Genomic DNA, 20640 nt, shown 5'->3' with positions numbered 1-20640 from the left:
TGAGATGTGCAGCGACATGTAGGCGGCACTGTGTATATACCTTAATTTTAAGATTGTTTTAAACAAGTTCAAAAGGCTGGCTGACAAGTGAAAAGCTTTTTCTCCCCCTCCCTCTTGTTAGCACTGGAGATCGCTTCCTTAACTGCCAGTTTGTTTGTTCTGCAATATTGCCTGTGAATTATTTATAATTTTAGAAACTGCAGAATTTATTAGACTCTAAAACATTGAAGACCATGTGCGTGACATGTTCTTCGGAAGCTCATCACTGATAATCTTTAGCCCCTCCAATTTGAGGGAAGGTGGCAATGATTCGAAGCTGCACTTAAACTAAGATTGTTGAAATCATGCCCTGTATTCTCCCGGTACCAAGTGTTAATGAGTGTTCAGTGTAGAACAGATGCTTTCCTTAAGCTTGTGCATTTGAGTATTGAATTCTTTGTTGTCACCAGCCTTAATTGTAAAACTAATCTTGAGACACTTGCCAAGATCTTCAGTCTCAGCGGGTGATGTGGGAAGAGAAATAATGTTCTATCATGTAGTCGTACTACATCGCTGCAGTGCAGCAGAATTGCAGAGAATTAGTGTTTTTTGTTTGTTTTTTTCTCGAGGGGAGGTATTTGCTGTTACGTTGATCTTTGTGCTCTTTAAACGCAGCTACATTACCTTCATAAATATTTGGTAGGAGCTGTGGGTTTATTTTTCCCTCCTCCCCCCCCGTTTTGAAGAATGTTGGCCAAAGTGCATCAGGACGAAACCATCTTTATCTAAAAAACAAAAAAATGTAGCAGGAATTCATGCTCTGTGCATTGCAACTCGGCTGCTGCACTGGAACCAGCCGACAAAACGACGCTTCACTTCACACGACCTTCTGAGGTTGAGGCTGCACTTAAACGTACAGAGAGATGGGTTCAGGCAATAACGGATTGCACTGCTTTTTTCTAAACTCACGATGCCCAAATGGCAGCGAAGTGTACGTCGCACGGAGCATTTTAAGAATTGGCAAAAATGGGGTGGGGTGGGGTGGGGGTGTCTTGAAGGATTAGGAAAAAAAACTATAGCGGGCTGCTTGTTTAAAAACAGAAAAAACAAACTGGACACCTCAGACTGCTGAAGTTATGGCTTATTTCTCTGCCCTTTATTGGTAAAAAAGTTTTGAGTTTGGGTAATGGTTGCAATTCGGGGGTTTCATGCAACAGGATTTCAATCTTGCGTGAAGGTTTCAGTTCATGCGGAGCCTTTTTGCAAACATTTCCCTTTTGTGGTGAGATGCTCCTTTGACTCCAACCAGTGAGTTTTGCACATTTAAGTTCAGCTCTTTTTAAGATTAACGTGACCGTAGTCATTGAATTCTTCTGGTTTTGGAGTACGATCCCTTTTCTCTCAGCTCTTACGTCCCCGTGTCATCCTGCACGTCTGATTTGGCTCATTTGGCTTTGTTTTTTTTTTTTTTTTTTTTTTTCAGGGGGGGTGGGTGGGTCTGCGTTTGTTCAAACCCCTAAATCGTGCATCGTAATGAGTGAACAGGGATCTGACTGTGCAGGCGTCTGGCAGCTGCCTGTTTCCTCGTCAGCCCGCAGGCGGTAATTAAGCCATTCAGAAAACAAGAACCGGAGCCGGCCCTTCGGGGATGCTGCTTTACCGCCAGCGGCTGCCGCGGTGAGAACCTTAAAGACTGAAACGAGAGCATCTTGCCTCCCATTGGCCATTCCTGGAAGTAAAATGGTCTCATTCTTTAAGGTCTTTTTTAAATTTGCGGGGGGTTAAATTGGCGCCGTCGCTGCCCTGATGCAGCTGCTCATCCCATCCTCAAACGCAACCAACACAGATTTTGTGTCGAATCGGGCTGAATCGCATCTAAATGTCCGGAAGGAAGTGGAAGCGAAATGCCGAACAGCTGCATCAGTTAAACAACAGGGGTGGAGCCTTCGGGTTTACAGAAACAAGATCACATGATCTAAAGATCCAAAGTTACGGTTATGGGTATAAAACATGTTTGGAAAGGATGCCCTTAGATTTGGATTGTCTTTTTTTTGTTCTGTTTTTTTCCAAATGTTCAAGTGGAGTTTGAAAGTCTCCAAATTTAAGTGAAGAATTTAAAGCCTGAGTTCTTATTTTTTATTTGATGGAAATTTGGTCGATTTAATTGGCAGATTTTTTTTCAGTGGAGCTAATTTTACAATAGACTTAAGTTTACAGAATGTCATTGGATACAATTGAAACGTTTGGTTGAAAATAATAAAGCTCACTGAAATTTCCTGTTGGCAGTGTTGTGGTGCTTTTGTGTCCCCTGCATGCACAGCTGTTCTTCAGCCCAGTCACAGCCAGGTGGCAGTACGGAGCCGCCTTCGGTCCAGGCCTGATCCGGTTTCCTGTAAACTATGACCTGGAGACGCTGCCCAGACTGTTCAGTTCTGAGGTTCCAGACCAGGATGCAGGACGTCGGGGTGTTTAGTCTGTCTTTAACACTTCTACTCACATGTGTAAACTCTGCTGTTCCACCGCCGTGTGACAGGTGAGGAAACAGAACCCAGGCTCCTGCTGGTGGACTCTGACCACTGTCACCACCGCAGGGTTTAATCTGTAAACAAGACAAACAGAACATTTGTCTAATGTTTCAGTTTCAATTTTACACCAAAATGTTAAATCTCAGTTGTTTTTTTTTTTTTTTTTTAAATGTCATCTGCTTTAAATAAACATGTTGACCTGCCAGAGCTGGAATGGAACCAAATACTGAGTTCATCTGCAGGATTTCCCTTTGACATTACTTACAGAACTTCAGATCACTGCTCCTCTGTGTTCTTTTTGTGAAGCGTCTTGAGTGTCCAAAAAAGCACCATACAAGTGGATGTTAGTAATAATACATCACACTTGTATAGCACTTTTTTTGGACACTCAGACGCCTCACAATGTCTTAATATTTGTACTGTATTTCAGAAGAAAGCCCTTTTACTGCATTTGTTACTAGTAGCTTTTTACAAAAAACGTTCTTTCATATTTCAGTACCACTTAAAAAGGTTTCCTCCGGGGTCTTAAGATGTCTTGTATTACAATCTGCATTTAATACCTTTTTAAAAAGTCTTTAAAAGGAATTAAATTTGATACAGTAGGTCCTTAATTATGTTGTCATAAATGTGTTTGCTTTATGTGTGTTAAATGTTTCTGTAAATGTCCAAGCTGCAAAGAAAGTAACATTTGTCGACTCAGTTCCACCAGTTCCAATCTGACAATTTATATTAAATTACAGGGTTCATACGGGTGCTGGAAATCCTTGGAAAGTGCTTGAATTTCAGTTTAAGTGCTTGCAATTATAACCAAAGCTACTTAGAGAGGTGATACATTTTGACAAAACTTTCCTGTCAAAAAAGTAAATTCTCAGGTGTTCTCGGGTACATTTTTATCTTAATCTTTATCTCTGTGTGTGTCTGAAGAACACTAAGTGGCTTCCCTTTTTTTGGAAAAAACTTTGTGTTCTCCTTTAATTTGTAAACTTTTTGCTATTATGAACATACACTGAACAAAAATATAAACGCACCACTTTTGTTTTTGCTCCCATTTTTCATGAGCTGAACTCAAAGATCTAAAACTTTTTCTATGTACACAAGGCCTATTTCTCTCAAATATTGTTCATAAATTTGTCTAAATCTGTGTTAGTGAGCACTTCTCCTTTGTCCTTTGCTGAGATAATCCATCCACCTCAGAGGTGTGGCATATCAAGATGCTGATTAGACAACAGGATTATTGCACAGGTGTGACTTAGGCTGGCCACAATAAAAGGCCACTCTAAAATGTGCAGTTTTACTGTACTGGGTGGTCCAGGGGGGTCAGAAAACCAGTCAGTATTTGGTGTGACCACCATTTTCCTCGCACAGTCTTCTTCATGAATTCTCTGAAACAGTTTTGGAGATGGCTTATGGTAGAGAAATGAACATTCAATTCACAGGCAAAAGCTCTGCTGGAGATTCCTGAAGTCAGCATGACCAGTGCATATTCCCTCAAAACTTGTGACATCTGTGGTATTGTGCTGTGTGATAAAACTGCACATTTTGGAGTGGCCTTTTATTGTGGCCAGCCTAAGGCACACCTGTGCAAAAATCCTGCTGTCTATCAGCATCTTGATATGCCACACCTGTGAGGTGGATGGATTATCTCAGCAAAGAAGAAGTGTTCACTAACACAAATTTAGACAGATTTGTGAACAATATTTGAGAGAAATAAACCTTGTGTGTACACAGAAAAAGTTTTAGATCTTTGAGTTCAGCTCATGAAAAATGGGAGCAAAAACAAAAGTGTGGCATTTATATTTTTGTTCAGTATAGTTTTAGATGCTTATAGCATAATACAATGTACATGATTGGGATAAAAGGGAAAAATCATGAGTAGATGTCATTCCTGTACATGTGTATTTTTTAAGGTGTTTGCTGGAAAAATTTAAAAAAAAAAATTACCCTTAAAAGTGTGTCAATTTCACCTTGAAAATGTGTACAACCCTGGAATTGGGAACCATTTATCACCAACGTGTTCAGCCCTCAGTAAGAAATGATTCGTCACAGCGGGAATCAAGTTGAACTGAATAAATATATTTTCCTGAATTCTAGGACTCTCAAATTTTTTGCTAGAATGGCTGTGCAATGTGGATTAAATTCTGTTTTTAGTATTCTTAAAAAGGTCTTTAAAAAAAAAAAGTCTTAAATGTAATTTTTAGAAACCTGTAGGAACCCTGATGAAAATTCTCAGTAGTGCTTAATTTGTGTGATATTGAAATGCAGTTATGTGTGTATTTAACCCTCCAGTATCCCATCCACCAAGGCCCTTACTAAGCACCAAATGTGCCTTTTTGGCACACTTGTGGAATAATGTCAAGAAAAATTTCATACAGTTTGTTTTTAATTCTTTTACACTTTTTTCTATTTCATCAACTTGAGCCGTAAATAAAATACCAAATACTCAATAATTGTCACATTTTTTAACCCTTTAAATGCTGTTTGTAATGTAAACAAACCATTTTCCATGCAAAAAACACAAAATTATTTTTTTCAAAATACTAAAAAGTGGATCATAAAAAGTGATCACATATTATTTGATGTTTTCATCCTGGCATATGTCAATGATTAACTCCAACATTGGTTAATTTGCATTATTATTTTTGGCACTAGGTCAATGTTCAAAATACTAGCATCTGTCACCAAGTGTGCATAAAATGCACACCTATAAATCAAACTATTAAATATATATTGATTTATTTTTCTGCTCTAATTTGATTTTATTTTTGTAACTCAAGCTCAGCCCTAATCATACAGATCAATGGAAGAAATAGCGCGTTTTACGCACAGTTGGAGATAGATGCTAGTCTTGTAATTTTCTTTTGTTTACAATGTGCACATTTTAGTTGGTGGCTGAAATTTAAAAGATCGTGCAAAAATAAACAACTTTTGAATTCTTACCTTATTTGAATTGTGAAAAATAATATGAAGTTTTTAACACGAAGTCCAAAGTGTGCCTAAAAGGCGCACCCGGATACCGGAGGGTTAATGAAGACAACAGGATATTGTAGCGTAGAATCACTGTTATTTATTAAGTAGGGACTACGGATGAAAATTAGCAATGACGCTAACTCCAGCATATTCACATGTTTATACTGAAATGAAATGTATAAATATGTTCATTAATGTGCACTGTCCCGCCTAAATAAAGAGAAATAATAATGATCATAATAATAAATAGAAGGCCTATCTACGGAGTACATCTTAGATTGTGAAGTATATTTGATTGTAAGTATATTTTATTATGTTCTGTTATTTTTCCTGGTGTTTTTTATTTAAAGGTTCAATATCGTCACCTTCCTAAATGAACTGTTTAATAAGTCACTTTTTCAGGTTTTGCAGGAAACAAAAAAATGTAACCATGCCTAAGTCCCACTTTTGACGTAGACAATTATCTTATGGGGTAAAATTCCATAAATCTTTTCATCTGAGAATTTAGGCAATTTACCAGAGGTGGGCAGTATTATAAGGAGGTGATTTATAAAAAAAAAAAAGGCACTTATTTTAGGAGGGTGACGATATGGAGGATTCAGATTAAAGTGAAGTTTAACGTGTTTTGTATTTTAGCTACTTGGTATTGTCGTACCCTAAACTGTCCGTCTGTTTGTTAGCATGAACGTGATTATACTTCAGCAATCAGCCAATTTCCTTCATATTTGTATTTTTTAAATGTTTTAATATATTATTATTATTTAATTTATTATTATTATTTTATTTATTAACTATGTTTGTATTTCGGTGCAATTTGGGAAGATCTCGGACAAGTTCTTTGGGCCTTGACCTTCATTTTCAAGGTCAAATTGGGGTCAGTGTGACAAATTATGACACCAGTGTTGACCTGTTTTTCAGGTGTTTCGCGGTCACAGGGGCTGACAGATGAGGTGGGGGGACAGTCAAAAAGGGAGGAGTCTTTACAATGTTAAGCTAACTACATTTCAATGCTAATGGGAACCTTAATGTTGCTGCTGTAGAGGAGCTGAAGAGAAACAATGGAGTGATTTTTCAGGACTTTCACTAAAAACAGTCCTTTACGTTGAGTTAAAGGCTTTTTTTTCTTGTCATTAACTTAAATATGATCAAATCCCAGAACAAAACACTGCAACGTAAACTTAATATTTGAACATATAAATAGCTAGATGTACTTTATTGATCCTAAACTTGGAAATTAAAGTATATGTATCTACATGTACACCAACAGTCTTCTGTCCTGAATCCACCTCCATCAGCAGAATTCACTTTCCTCTTATTATCCTTTTGAAGTTTGTATTAAACTGGACCTTTGCACAGTCTGAGACGCTGATATGGTTTTATTACTTATTGCATGTTTAATAATTTACAATCTCTGACTTCATTCCAGTGAAATTTACTGCAGCGGGCCCGTCTTACATCAGGTCCAAACAGCGAAACTGTTCGATGATGACAAGTACTTTGTTGACATGAAGCTGAAGGCACATCCTGGTAAGTCAAAGGAAGTGTTTTAGAAAATAAAAAATAAAACAAAATAAAAATCTTTTTGTTGTTTTTTCAGATTTTAGAAAGAACAAATGACAAAAAACATACAAAAAGAAAAGGAAAATCCCACCCCAAACTAACAAAGAGTGCTGCCTTAAATTCAAAAAGTTAGATTGAAAGAGAGAAAAAAATAAACAAATAAAAAAATAATAATAAAATACAAAGAAGGTGTTTTGATGTGTTGCATTAACCCATAAAGACCCAGTGCTGCTGTTTTGTTTCTCATTTCTATCTTAATTGATTTATCACCAATTTTTTTTATTTTTTTTATTATCGTCTTTATTTGGCATTTTTTGGCGTAAATCATGTATTTTCCTATATTTAATTCCCAGATCATATAGATCAGGGGTGTCAACTCATTTTGGTTCAGGGGCCATATTTAGCCCAATTTGATCTCAAGCGGGCCAGACCAGTAAAATAATGACTTAATAACCTATAAATAATGACAAATCCAAGTTTTTCTTTTTGTTTTATTACAAAAAATAAATTAATAAATTTAGAAAATATTTACATTTTACAAAAAAAAATGTGAATAACCTGAAAAAACAAATTTCATTTGAAAAATTAGTGCAATTTTAACAATATTATGCCTCAACTTATTATTTATACATGTACATTACACACAATGTTCCATAAACATTTGGTAACAGGCAGAATATTGTTAAAATTTTGGAGTTTGGAACTAAAATTTGAACAATTTCTACAATATTCCATCTCTTATTATTAACACAACTACAGATCACAGTGGATCCATAAATGCACAAAACATTTAGTAACAGGCAGAATATGGTTAAAATTGCACATTTCTGGTTTTTCATCATTTTTATTTATGTATTTATTTGTATTTTATTGTGAAAGAATAGTTTTGTAGGTATTAATATTTTCACAGTGTAATGTTGTTTTTTTCACTTCAATTTTTTTCCACAGAATTTTTCACAAAGAAAATTTGTCGTTGTCATTATTTATGGGTTATTGTGTTGTTATTTTTACTGTAGATCACATTGGTCTGTATGTGGAACCTGAACCAAAGTGATTTGGACAACCTGGACTGTTCAGGTTAATTTTTGCACTTTCATCCTGTGGGCCGGAATGGAACCTTTGGTGGGCCAGATTTGGCCCCTCGGCCTCATGTTTGACACCTGTGTTATAGATGTTCATGAAAACTGAGTAAATTCAAAGTTAATTATATCAAAACAGAGAAAAATGAAGAAAACGTGACTTTTTTTTCAGCTAAGACATTGCAAACTGAATAGAAAAACAAGTGTGTCCATCCACTGTCATTGATCCAACTCCATGGGTTTTACTGGTGAATCAGTGGTGTAGAAGATGACGGTGTTTCCATGGTAACTACGGAGCCTCTGAACATCCAAGTGGGTCATATCTGATGACCGTTTGCTTCAAACTCGGCACATATATGGAGGAAATTGATATACTGACATCAGCTGGATCGATGCCAAACACTCTTCTAACTTCTGGTCTAAAATGGAAAAATATATCATCATATCTAAAAGTAATGAAAAAATAACTATAACATCTCAAAATGTAATTACATATTTTGAACACGACATTCGGAAATTAGAATTTGTTGTAAATTTGATCATTTTATTTGGAAAATTTCATATACACAAAAATAAATATACCAAAACACACCCAAATCTTACAATCTTCCTGATGGAATTTGAAAAATAAATTAAATCTTTAGAATTTATCTTTAACAAAAAAAAAAAGCACTAGCACCTTGACTATTTATAAAGAATTCTTTAAAATAGACTGAACTCTCGGATGTATTTATTTATTTATTTGTGTTAGATATATTGTTTTTTTATATACTATTATTTGTCTATTCTGCCTTGTGTCTTTAAATCTATGGTTTTTTTTTTAATTTTTTTATTTATTTGTTCAAATGCTTTTTCTGTCTGACATCTTGATGTTTGTTCAAACTTTATATGTTTTGTGTACCTGAATATTTGAGTTTCTTGTTTCCCAGTCGTTCATGTTCTTCTGTTGTTCATCTGTTCTCTTCCTGAAGATGTGGTTTTATCAGCCTTCCACAACCTTTCCAGTCAATCACCAAACATGACCGTCTCGTCTGAAAACCTGCGACACTTCCTCAGTCTGTACTTTGACAAACCAGGGACAGAGTTCGAGCCGTGGACGCCACCGGACTGGCATGACAAGTGAGTTATTTCCACATGCTAACTCAACATTTACAAATGCACTAAATCTAGTTTTGTAATATGCTAATTGTCGTTTTAATCTCAAATTTTTACTGTTTTCTCATTCATTAATTATGGTGTTTTATACTAACATGCTAATTAACTTCCCCAAACATGCTAATATTAGTTTTTGTAACATGCTAGTTGGGATTTAAAATGCTAAATTTTTAGTGTTTTCTCATATGTTAGTTCTGGTGTTTCATGCTAACATGCTAATTAATTTTCGCAAACATGCTAATTTTAATTTTGTTTATTCTGGTGTTTCATGCTAATGTGCTAATTATTTTTCCAAACATGCTAATTTTAGTTTTTATAGCATGCTAATTGGATTTAAATGGCTAATTTTTTTTTGTGTTTTCTCATTCATTAATTCTGGTGTTTCATACTAACGTGCTAATTAATTTTCCCAAACATGCTAATTCTAGTTTTTGTAACATGCTAATTCTAATTTATTTCTACATTCTTAATCGAGATTTCCTAACACACTGAATTTTAGTTTTTGTAACATGCTAATTGGGATTTAAATGGCTAAATTTTGTAGTGTTTTCTCATATGTTAGTTCTGGTGTTTCATGCTAACATGCTAATTATTTTTCCAAACATGCTAATTTTAGTTTTTGTAACATGCTAATTGGGATTTAAATGGCAAATTTTTAGTGTTTTCTCATATGTTAATTCTGGTGTTTCAAGCTAACATGCTAATTAATTTTCCCAAACGTGCTAATTCTAGTTTTTGTAACATGCTAATTGGGATTAATTTATAAATTCTTAATTGAGATTTCCTAACACATTGAATTCTAGTTTTTGTAACATGCTAATTGGGATTTAAATGGCAATTTTTTTGTGTTTTCTCATATGTTAATTCTGGTGTTTCAAACTAACATACTAATCGATTTTCCCAAACATGCTAATTCTAGTTTTTGTAACATGCTAATTGTAATTAATTTATAAATTCTTAATCAATATTTCCTAACACACTGAATTTTAGTTTTTGTAACATGTTAATTACCTCCGCCAAGGAGGTTATGTTTTTGCGAGGGTTTGTTTGTTTGTTTGTTTGTTTGTTTGTCTGTCCATTAGTGTGCAACATAACTCAAAAAGTTATGGACAGATTTGGATGAAATTTTCAGGGTTTGTTGGAAATGGGATGAGGAAGAAATGATTAAATTTTGGTGGTGATCGGGGGTGGGGGGGCCCACGGGGGGGGCCACTGATCAGCCTTGGCGGAGGTCTGCGCTCTCCGAGTGCTTCTACTTGGGATTTACATGGTTAATTTTTAGTGTTTTCTCATTCATTAATTCTGGTGTTTCATGCTAACATGCTAATTAATTTTCCCAAACATGCTAATTTTAGTTTTTGTAACATGCTAATTGGGATTTAAATGGCTAATTTTTTTTTGTGTTTTCTCATATGTTAATTCTGGTGTTTCAAGCTAACATGCTAATTAATTTGTTTCCCAAACATGCTAATTCTAGTTTTTGTAACCTGCTAATTGTTATTAATTTATAAATTCTTAATTGAGATTTCCTAACACACTGAATTCTAGATTTCGTAACATGCTAATTGGGATTTAAATGGCTATTTTTTTGTGTTTTCTAATTCATTAATTCTGGTGTTTCATACTAATATGCTAATTAGTTTTCCCAAACAAGCTAATTTTAGTTTTTCTAACATGCTAATTGGGATTTAAATGGCTAATTTCTGGATTCTTAATCTAGATTTCCTAACACACTAAAGTTTAGTTTTTTTTAATATGCTAATTGTGATTTTAATTGCTAATTACCTCCGCCAAGGAGGTTATGTTTTTGCCAGGGTTTGTTTGTTTGTTTGTCTGTTTGTTTGTCTGTCCGTTAGTGTGCGTTAGTATAACTCAAAAAGTTATGGACAGATTTGGATGAAATTTTCAGGGTTTGTTGGAAATGGGATAAGGAAGAAATGATTACATTTTGGTGGTGATCGGGGGTGGGGGGGCCCACGGGGGGTGGCCACTGATCAGCCTTGGCGGAGGTCTGCGCTCTCCAAGTGCTTCTAGTTTATTTAGTGTTTTCTCATATGTTAATTCTGGTGTTTCATGCTAATATGCTAACTGTAATTTTTCCAAGCATGCTAATTCTAGGTTTTGTAACATGCTAGTTGTAGTTTAAAGTTTTAGTGTTTTCTAACATTAATTTGTGCTAATAATCTTTCATTCTAATTGTAATCTCCATAACTGCAGGTCTTGTTGGGTCTTCCTGGTCTTCAGTGGGTACATTCTACTTTATTTCCCCTACTTCCTGTTTCCATCTCATCCCCTTCAGGGTTAAACATTTACTTGCAGCCTCATTTATCCAACCTACTGACATGTGGCAATACAATAAAATAATCAGTATCATTACCACTTCATCTGTTCAGGGGTGTAATGTTATGGTTTACTGGTGTGTGAAGTAATATTGCATCTCTATGACGACAGGCTGCAGTAATGGTGGAAATGTGTAGAGCATGTGTGGATTTATTGCTGGTGTTATTTGTGCTGTTGTTTATGGTATTTTGTTCATGTTGTCTTTTGTTTTTTTTATTCAACGTGTTTTATTTATTTCATGTTATTTTATTTTGTTTTGCTCAGTTTACTCGGCTCTTGATATTATCATGATAATTATCACCATGGTTGTACTACATAAACATAAAAGGCCAAAAAAAAACACAAAAAATTTAAAATCCAATTTGAAAAATGTATATAATGTATTGCATAAATAACACAAAGATGCTTGATGAACATTTTCAAAGACTCTAAAAGTGAATATTGGCTCCAAATATTAGGTATATAACATTAAAATTGTAATAAATTAAAACTATACTCAAATACTTGACATAAAAGCATATCTTTACACAGGTGTTTTCTCCAGTTTTCTCATTTTTTTTCCGTTTTGAAAAAGTACAAAAAATTACGAAGATATGGTGAGAAATATAGCGTCCTGTAGAAGCCGAGAGAAAGATATTTTATCACGGTTATATCTAATAAATGTAACTTAAATACAGTCATATTAATATATTATTACGTTATTGGCCCAGTAATTAATTTACAAAGAATTTTTTTTTTTTACCAGGACAATACCGTAATAAGTCATTACATTATTGGCCAAAAGTTATTATGTTATCGGTTCAAGACTTTTATTACGTTACTGGCCTATTACATTTTTAAAAACAGCAAATTTATTACTTTATCGGTCGATATTACATCATTGTCTTCTACACACCCGCCCCACCTCATTTTCATACTTTTATTCATGTTTCTTTGCTCTGGTTTCAAACCGTCATATCTGTGGTTGTATTTGCTCTGTCAACATCAAATAAAAAGTGGGAGAGTGTTTCTGAATGCACTTGTCCCATGAGGTCTACGTGACTGACTTCCAACGCTACGACGTGTTGAAAATGTTATGTGATTCAGTCACAGGGCCGTGACTGCGGACCTCTAAGGCAGTGGTTCCCAACCTTTTTTGGCTCGTGACCCAATTTTAACGTCACAAATTTATGGTGACCCCAGACCTTAAAAACGGAGACTTTTTTGTTTTTTTTAGCTAAATTGAATTTGTTTTCGATCATGTAATAGTCTGCTATACTATGTTGCAAATAAACGTTAATTTTAGACAACAGTTAGTCTATATAATGTATATTATTATGGACGGAGGCAGTAAAGCCAGGTGTAGATTACTGCACAAAGTGAGAATTTTATTTTCCTTGGTCAGGATATGTACAGTCAGTCCGGCTTGGATTTCCAAGGCTGACAATTAATACTGAACAAACAAGAACTCAAACTATGAATTATGAAAGAGCTGCAGCATCTGAAACCGACCACAATGAACATTTGACAGATAAACAGAACCACAGTGCTTCAGTTTCAGCTTCACAGTTTGTCTGTGATTGTCTCTCTCAACTCATCGTATACTTTTTATTAGTATTTTTTAAAAATTATTTTTATCAACTACTAGAAATTTCAGGCAACCCCACGTGGGGTCCAGACCCCAAGGTTGAAAAACACTGTTCTAAGGGTTAAAGAAAAAAAAAAAAAAAAAGTGTAGCGCTGAGATCATGTATATTTTCTTTCAGACCACAATTTTTGGGAAAAATCAAAGACCAACAACTCCAAACCTGGGCTGAAAAGATCCATCATCTGTGGAAGTTACTGGGCAAAAAGGTGATTTTAATAAGGTTCACTCAGTTCTGCAGCAGTAGGTGCATTTACGCTCTAATGAGTCTGAATATTTCTAAATTAATAATGACTTTTGCTTCAGATTGGTGCCGGTGTTAAAGATCACCCGGAGCTCTACTCGCAGATATACACTCCACATCCTGTCATCGTGCCTGGGGGGCGCTTCAGGGAGCTCTACTATTGGTGAGTTACTGTGTCTGAGCTGTCTGTCTGAGCTCCCACAGCCTGGCCCGGTCACACTGATGCCAGATCAGAGCTCGGCTCAGCCAGGGGCGTCCTCTGCTGGGGGGGGCCCCCGACCGGGCTCCATGTGGGTGACGTGAGCCTCTGTGTGTCCGACAGGGACTCCTACTGGGTCATCAACGGGCTCCTGCTGTCGGAGATGACAGACACAGCCCATGGGATGATCCAAAACTTCCTCCACCTCGTCAACAGGTACCCCTTCAAACACCTTTCATCCCTCATAACGCTGGGAAAAAAGCACAAAAAAAAAAAAAAAAAGTCCATCAGTTCGCCGCGGGTCGATCCACAGACTCATTTTGAATAATAAGTCATTTAACAAGCCAAGCAGTACGCTTTGGAAATGGAGCTCTCCAGGGGATTTGGAGATTTGAAGAATAAAAGACTTTCACTTTCCTACAGATATGGCTTTGTTCCAAATGGTGGGCGGATTTACTATGAAAGGCGCAGCCAGCCTCCATTCCTCAGCCTAATGGTGGAGAGCTACTATCAAGCAACCAAGGATAAAGACTTCCTCAGGTGATATTTAGGCCCGAGCTGACGTCCTGCCAGACACATTATCATTCTTCAGCGGCCTCGTGGCTTTTACAGAATAAGTGCAAGTCGTATTAGACGTCAGACCCTCAGAGTGTTTTATTATGTCTCTGATCAGCGGCATTTATGTCCTCGTGTCTCAGCGTCTTCTGGTACAAATGTCCTCTTATGATCCGGTTTCAAGGTCACTGTCACTTTTAAAAACATATATCAGCCTTAACTCATGGACAACAGAGAGTTACTTTATAGAAAAAAAAGCAATTTGATATTTTCCTAAGCTAATTATTGTGTTTTGAAAATTTCTACATATTTTTTCTTTTTTTTCCACAACTTTTTTCCACTTTTTCAGCAATTTTATCAATAATTGAACATCAGCCTTATTATTTATTTAGCACCACCTTAATATAAAACATTACCAAACTGAACATATGGCAATATTGAATCTTCAAGTCAAACTAGATTAAATATAACATTTAATTAAAGAACTAAATTCTATAAATATTGTCCATTAAGAAAACAATATACAGTACATAAATAATCAGTCAAAAAATACCAAGGTTATCCTCACCCATAAAGGCCCAGTGCTACTTTTGTGGCCATTCCAAGATTAATTTTTCTCTGTATTGAACCTTTTTTTTTTTTAAATTGATTTATCAGCATTTATTGAAATATTATCTTCTGTATTTTGGGGGGTTTTCAGTAAAAATCTTTTTTTTTCTCTCATATTTAATTCATTGATCATGTAAATGTTCATTAAAGCTCAGATTAAAATTGAGGGTTATTATATCAGAAGTGGACAAAACTGAAAATAATGACTTTTTCTGTAAAATCTATCATTCACTAAACTTAAAACAAGTGTCTCCATCCACTGTCATTGATCCAACTCCATGGGTTTTACCGGTGAATTGATATTGTAGAAGATGACGGTGTTTCCATGGTAACTAGGGAGCCTCTGAACATCCAAATGGGTCATATCTGATGACCATGAAAAGATGATAAACTGCATTTTACACCAATTATTTACATGTATTGAAAGGATTAATGGATCAACAGGTATTAAACATTTTACATGACTAGATAGTTTTGGTTGCCAATGAATGTTTGGTCTTTATGGGTTAAAAGACCTACTACTACATTGGTAACGTCAGAATGAATTTTTCTCTATTTAAACTTTTCTCTCCTGATTTATTGTCATATTATCCTCTGCATTTTTCAGTGAAAATCATGCATTTTCCTGTATTTAATTCACTGATCAGAGTAAATTCAAAGGTTATTATATCATGAATGAATGAATATTTTAGTTAAGTACAAAACACATACATATGTAACCTCCTAAGACCCAGGAGATGTCAGTAAAGTACAAGTTTTTTTTGTTTTTCATTAAATAAGTGTCTATATTGGAAACATCATGATGCAACAGTTTTTTCAGATGCAGTTTTTACAATTTGTATGGAATGTCCTTTGTGGTGGACAGTTTTTGTTTCTTTCTTTTTTTTTTTTTTTTGTATAAAGTTGTGAAACTCTTGTCTACGAGTGTGGACAGAAAACCCATAGCTGGGTCTTAGGAGGTTAAATTTTTGAATCAAACACAGACAAACAATTCTCACAGCTAACAAGAGGATTAAACAAACCCCAGTGCTCCTCTGTTTAAACCAGGTCATCGACACTTGTACATTACATACAATAGAAAAAATAACATCACACCTTTATATACAATAAAATAAAATCATAGCAACAAAATGTCAACAGACATAGAAACAAGATCCACCCACTTCATTCGCCGTTTTCTTTGTGTGATATGTTTACATTCTTAACTGTTAACACAAGTTTGGCTGAAGTCCTAACTAGTTTTTAAACACTACATTTCACAGTTTTCTAACATGGCAGTTCTACTTTTATCGACTAAATCAGGGGTATTCAAATGCGGTCCTCGAGGGCCGGTATCCTGCATGTTTTAGATATTTCCCTCTTGTTCAGTTAATGATCAGCTCATTATCAAACTCTGCAGAAGTCTGATAACGATGTAATGACTTCCAGATGTGATGGAGGAGGGAAATATGGAAAACATGCAGGATACCCAACCTGAAGGACTGGATCTGAATACACCTGTACTGAATTCTAGTTTTCATCCTATGTTAGCCACTTATTACTTGTAAGTTTAACATGCTAATTACTTTTAAATACTAAATTTTTGTCTTTAATTAGTTTAATTACTAGATTTTTGTCCCCTAGCATACTAATTCTAGTTTCAACAAATACATTTTACAATTTTATTCACATATTAAATACTTTTTTGTTTAACATGTAAATTCTAGTTTCCCTGACATGCTAATGAGTTGAAAAACTAAGTTAGTTCTCCTAATTCGAGTTTTAACTACAAAGTTTTAGAGTTTTGTTACATGCTAATACGATTCTTCCTTAAAATTTTAGTTTTTTTCTAGAATTCAAATTTTAGTTTTTCCAAATCTGCTTATTATTCTTACATCTTATATCTAAATTTTATAACATGTTAATACAAGTTTTGCCTAAAATCCTAATTAGATTTTAAACACTAAATTTTTAGAGTTTTCCAACATGGTAATTCTATTTTTAGCTACTAAATTGTAGTTTTCATCCTATGTTAGCTACTTATTACTTGTAAGTTTAACATGCTAATTACTTTTAAATATTAAATTTTAGTGTTAACTAATTAGTTTAATTACTACATTTTTATTTTCCTATCATATTAATTCTAGTTTCAACAAATACATTTTACAGTTTTATTCACATGTTTATTAGATTTTTGTCAAACATTTAAACTCTAGCTTTCCTGACATGCTAATGAGTTGTAATACGAAATTTGACTAAATACTTGATATTTAGAATTCTGTTACATGCAAATACTATTCTTCATTAACATATTAATTCTAGTTTTAACTACTCTTTCCTGGTTTTCTAAATATGTCATTTGTAGCTTTTTTGACTAAGCTAAATTTAGATTTCCTAAGTTGCTAATGCTAATTTTTGCAGGTTTAATTACGAAATTTTAATTAATTCTGTTGTTTTATAACATGCTAACTAATTATATAACTACTTACTAGAATTAACGCACTAATTGTCCTTTTAACAACTGAATTTTAACATTTTCTGATGTGCTGTGTCTGGGGTTCATAACATGCTAATGCTAGGGCTTAGCCACATGCTAACTCTAGTTTTTCTTCACATACTGATTCTAGTTTTAACTTTTCTAACATGCTGTTTCCAGTCTTTCTTAACATGATGTTTCTAGTTCTTTCCTAACATGCTGTTTTGTTTTTTTTTTTAAGCATTAAAGAAGTTTTTGTTTTTTCTCAGATGCTAATTGCAGTTTTTCCGAAATTGCTCCTTCTACTTCCTCCCACCATCCCTTATAACAAACTAATCCTCATGTTTGGTGTTTATGTTAAACTAATCTGAATTGCAGAGTTTGAAGTGACCGTTTCTGTTTTTTCCGTCATGTTTCAGAGCAGCTTTACCTGCTCTGCAGCGTGAATACCAGTTCTGGATGCAGAACCGCTCAGTGGTTTTGAGGGTAAATGGGACAGAGCATGTACTGAACAACTTTGACGTGCAGGTGGGGTTACCCAGGTACGTCCGAAACTCAACCCAATGAATAATAGAGACATATTTAGGAAACGTGGAGGATAAAATTAAACTGGCTACAGTGAGCGTGTCATTTGTTCTCTTCTAGGCCTGAGTCGTACACAGATGATCTGGAATTAGCTGAAGGACTTACTGATGGTAATGACTTTTTGGTGGCTCCATAAATCCAACTGTATGAGCAGGGGAAACATTACCCTGCTGCGGTCATGGGGGCAAAAAAGTAAAAAAAAAGGGATACAGCTGCGGGGCATCCTGCTCTGAATTAATGTACAGTAGTAAATGCTTCAAGGATCATCTGTGCAAAACAAATTAGTTCTGAAAATACCTCAGTACTTTGTAGTAATGAATATTTAATATTGAACACATACATTCTTCAACTGGCTGCTCAACAGTTTGACTGCATATAATGAGAAAAGTAGTTTGAAGAGAAAACACTGTTGTTGTCTGAAAGGTTGAACACTTTGTACTAAAATTCTATCAGTTCATCATGTTTTAACCAGAAGCCAAACATCAATTCATTCAGTTATTTTTTGTCCTTAAGGATTACCAATTCATTCTGCTGCATAATGTGGCAAACATATTAAATATTATAAAATCCTAAATAAAACAGACATTATAGTTGACTCTATTCTTTACCTATTTTTGACTACTGAATTTTAGTTTTGCTACATGCTAATGCTATTTTTCCCTAACATACAAATTTAATTTTAAGTACTTGAGTTTCACTAATGTCTGTTTTAGTTTTTCTTAACCTGTTCATTGTTATTTCTGTAAGCTAAAGCTAGACTTTTAACATGCTAATTCAAGTTCATTATCAATGTTAATTAGTTTTAACTGCTACATCTTAGTATGTTTTAACATGCTAATTCCTCCTTTTGTTAATATGCAAATTATATATTTTAACTACCAAATTTGACCTTGTACAGTGATTAACCTCAATGTAAGAAGGTCCAGGTCAGTCTAAATTATCTGCAGCTAATATGTCAGTGTTGTGATGAGCTGGTGACATGTCCTGGGTTAGGGTTACATAACATAGCATAGCATAACACAGCATAACTTATTTTGGCATAACATAACATAACATAGCATAGCATAGCATAGCATAACATAACATAACATAACATAACATAACATAACATAACATAACATAACATAACATAACAGCATTGTATAGCATAGCATAACATAACATAACATAACATAGCATAACATAACATAACAGCATAGTATAGCATAACATAACATAACATAACAGCATAGTATAGCATAACATAACATAACATAGCATAACATAACATAACATAACATAGCATAACATAACATAACATAACATAACAGCATAGTATAACATAACATAACATAGCATAACATAACATAACATAACATAACATAACAGCATTGTATAGCATAGCATAACATAACATAACATAACATAGCATAACATAACATAACAGCATAGTATAGCATAACATAACATAACATAACAGCATAGTATAGCATAACATAACATAACATAACATAGCATAGCATAACATAACATAACATAGCATAGCATAACATAACAGCATAGTATAACATAACATAACATAACATAGCATAGCATAACATAACATAACATAACATAACATAACAGCATAGTATAACATAACATAACATAACATAACATAACATAACATAACATAACCCTGCCTTCACCCAGTTTCAGATGGAATAGGTGTAAACCCCCCATGACCCTTTAGTTCAGGGGCCACATACACTACCAACTGGACAGTGGAAAAAAATAGCATAATAACCTATAGGCAACTCCAAATTTCTCTTTGTTTTTAGTGCAAAAAAAAGTAACAGTACATCATGAAAATGTTCAAATTTACTAACCGTCCTTTCACAGAAAATGTGACTAACCTGAAATTTCTAAAGAAAAATATGTGCAATTTTAACACTATTATGCCTCAGTTTATCACTTACTCATGTACATTAAGAACTTTCAGATCACAGTGGATCAACAAGTGCACTAAACATTTAATAACAGGCATTATACTCTTAAAAATGTACTTAATTTTCTTTCGACATTTTAAGTTGTTCGTATTTGTTCAGGTTATTCACATTTTATTGTTAAAGGATAGTTTGTTAATGTAAATATTTTCATAATTTAATGTTATGTTTTGCAGTAAAACAGGGAAAATATGGAGTTTCCATTATTTATAGGCATAATGTAATATTTTTTTGGATTAAACCAAGAAGAAAATTTGGAGTCATTATTTATAGGTTATTATGCTATTATTATTTTACTTGATATTATATTAATTGGTATGTAGAACATGAGCTCAAACCAGTTCAACATCCTTCACCTTTAATATCTTCAGGTTAATTTTTGCACTTTACAAATTCCTCCCATGGGCTGGATTGGACCCTTTGGTGGGCTGGTTTTTGCCTGAATGAATAAGATCAACGTTAATGCTACAACAGCTAAGCTTAGAACAGTGTATATATAAGTAACAATACATGAGTAATAAACAACTGTACAAAGTGAGAAACTGATGAAATGAAAGCAATGAAAAGAAAAAGACAGCAGCATCAAACAGATCAGAGCAGTGTTTGGACCACAGCGGTGTAGCACAGTTCATAAGTGTTCCTGCCTCTGGGTAGAAGCTGTGTTTTCCTTGTTGTTCTGGTCTTAATGATCCACTGCCTCCTGTTCGAGGGGGGGTCAATCAGCCAGTGGGTTGAATGGGTGGGGTCTCCACTACTGTTGTAAGTGTCCTCAGTGGAAGAGAAGCTGCTTCTAGATACAT

General features: G+C 34.5%; 1 protein-coding gene across 2 annotated transcripts in view; it reads left to right on the top strand.

Annotated features, from left to right (window-relative positions):
- Positions 1–667: 667 nt before the first annotated feature.
- LOC115431956 (trehalase-like) overlaps positions 668–20640 on the top strand; it is a 45698-nt gene continuing 25725 nt past the window's right edge. For both annotated transcript variants that reach the window (XM_030152692.1, XM_030152693.1), the window contains exons 1-9: positions 668–2512; positions 6898–6998; positions 9082–9229; positions 13351–13438; positions 13536–13636; positions 13796–13888; positions 14096–14212; positions 17711–17833; positions 17937–17986. In XM_030152692.1, coding sequence (XP_030008552.1) covers positions 2379–2512; positions 6898–6998; positions 9082–9229; positions 13351–13438; positions 13536–13636; positions 13796–13888; positions 14096–14212; positions 17711–17833; positions 17937–17986 — 955 coding nt within the window. In that variant the 5' untranslated portion in view covers positions 668–2378. The remainder of the gene's footprint in view (positions 2513–6897; positions 6999–9081; positions 9230–13350; positions 13439–13535; positions 13637–13795; positions 13889–14095; positions 14213–17710; positions 17834–17936; positions 17987–20640) is intronic.

The sequence above is a fragment of the Sphaeramia orbicularis genome, chromosome 13, assembly GCF_902148855.1.
Source record: "Sphaeramia orbicularis chromosome 13, fSphaOr1.1, whole genome shotgun sequence".
In the NCBI taxonomy this organism is placed as follows: Eukaryota; Metazoa; Chordata; class Actinopteri; order Kurtiformes; family Apogonidae; genus Sphaeramia; species Sphaeramia orbicularis.
This window is presented reverse-complemented; position numbering and strand designations above follow the sequence as displayed.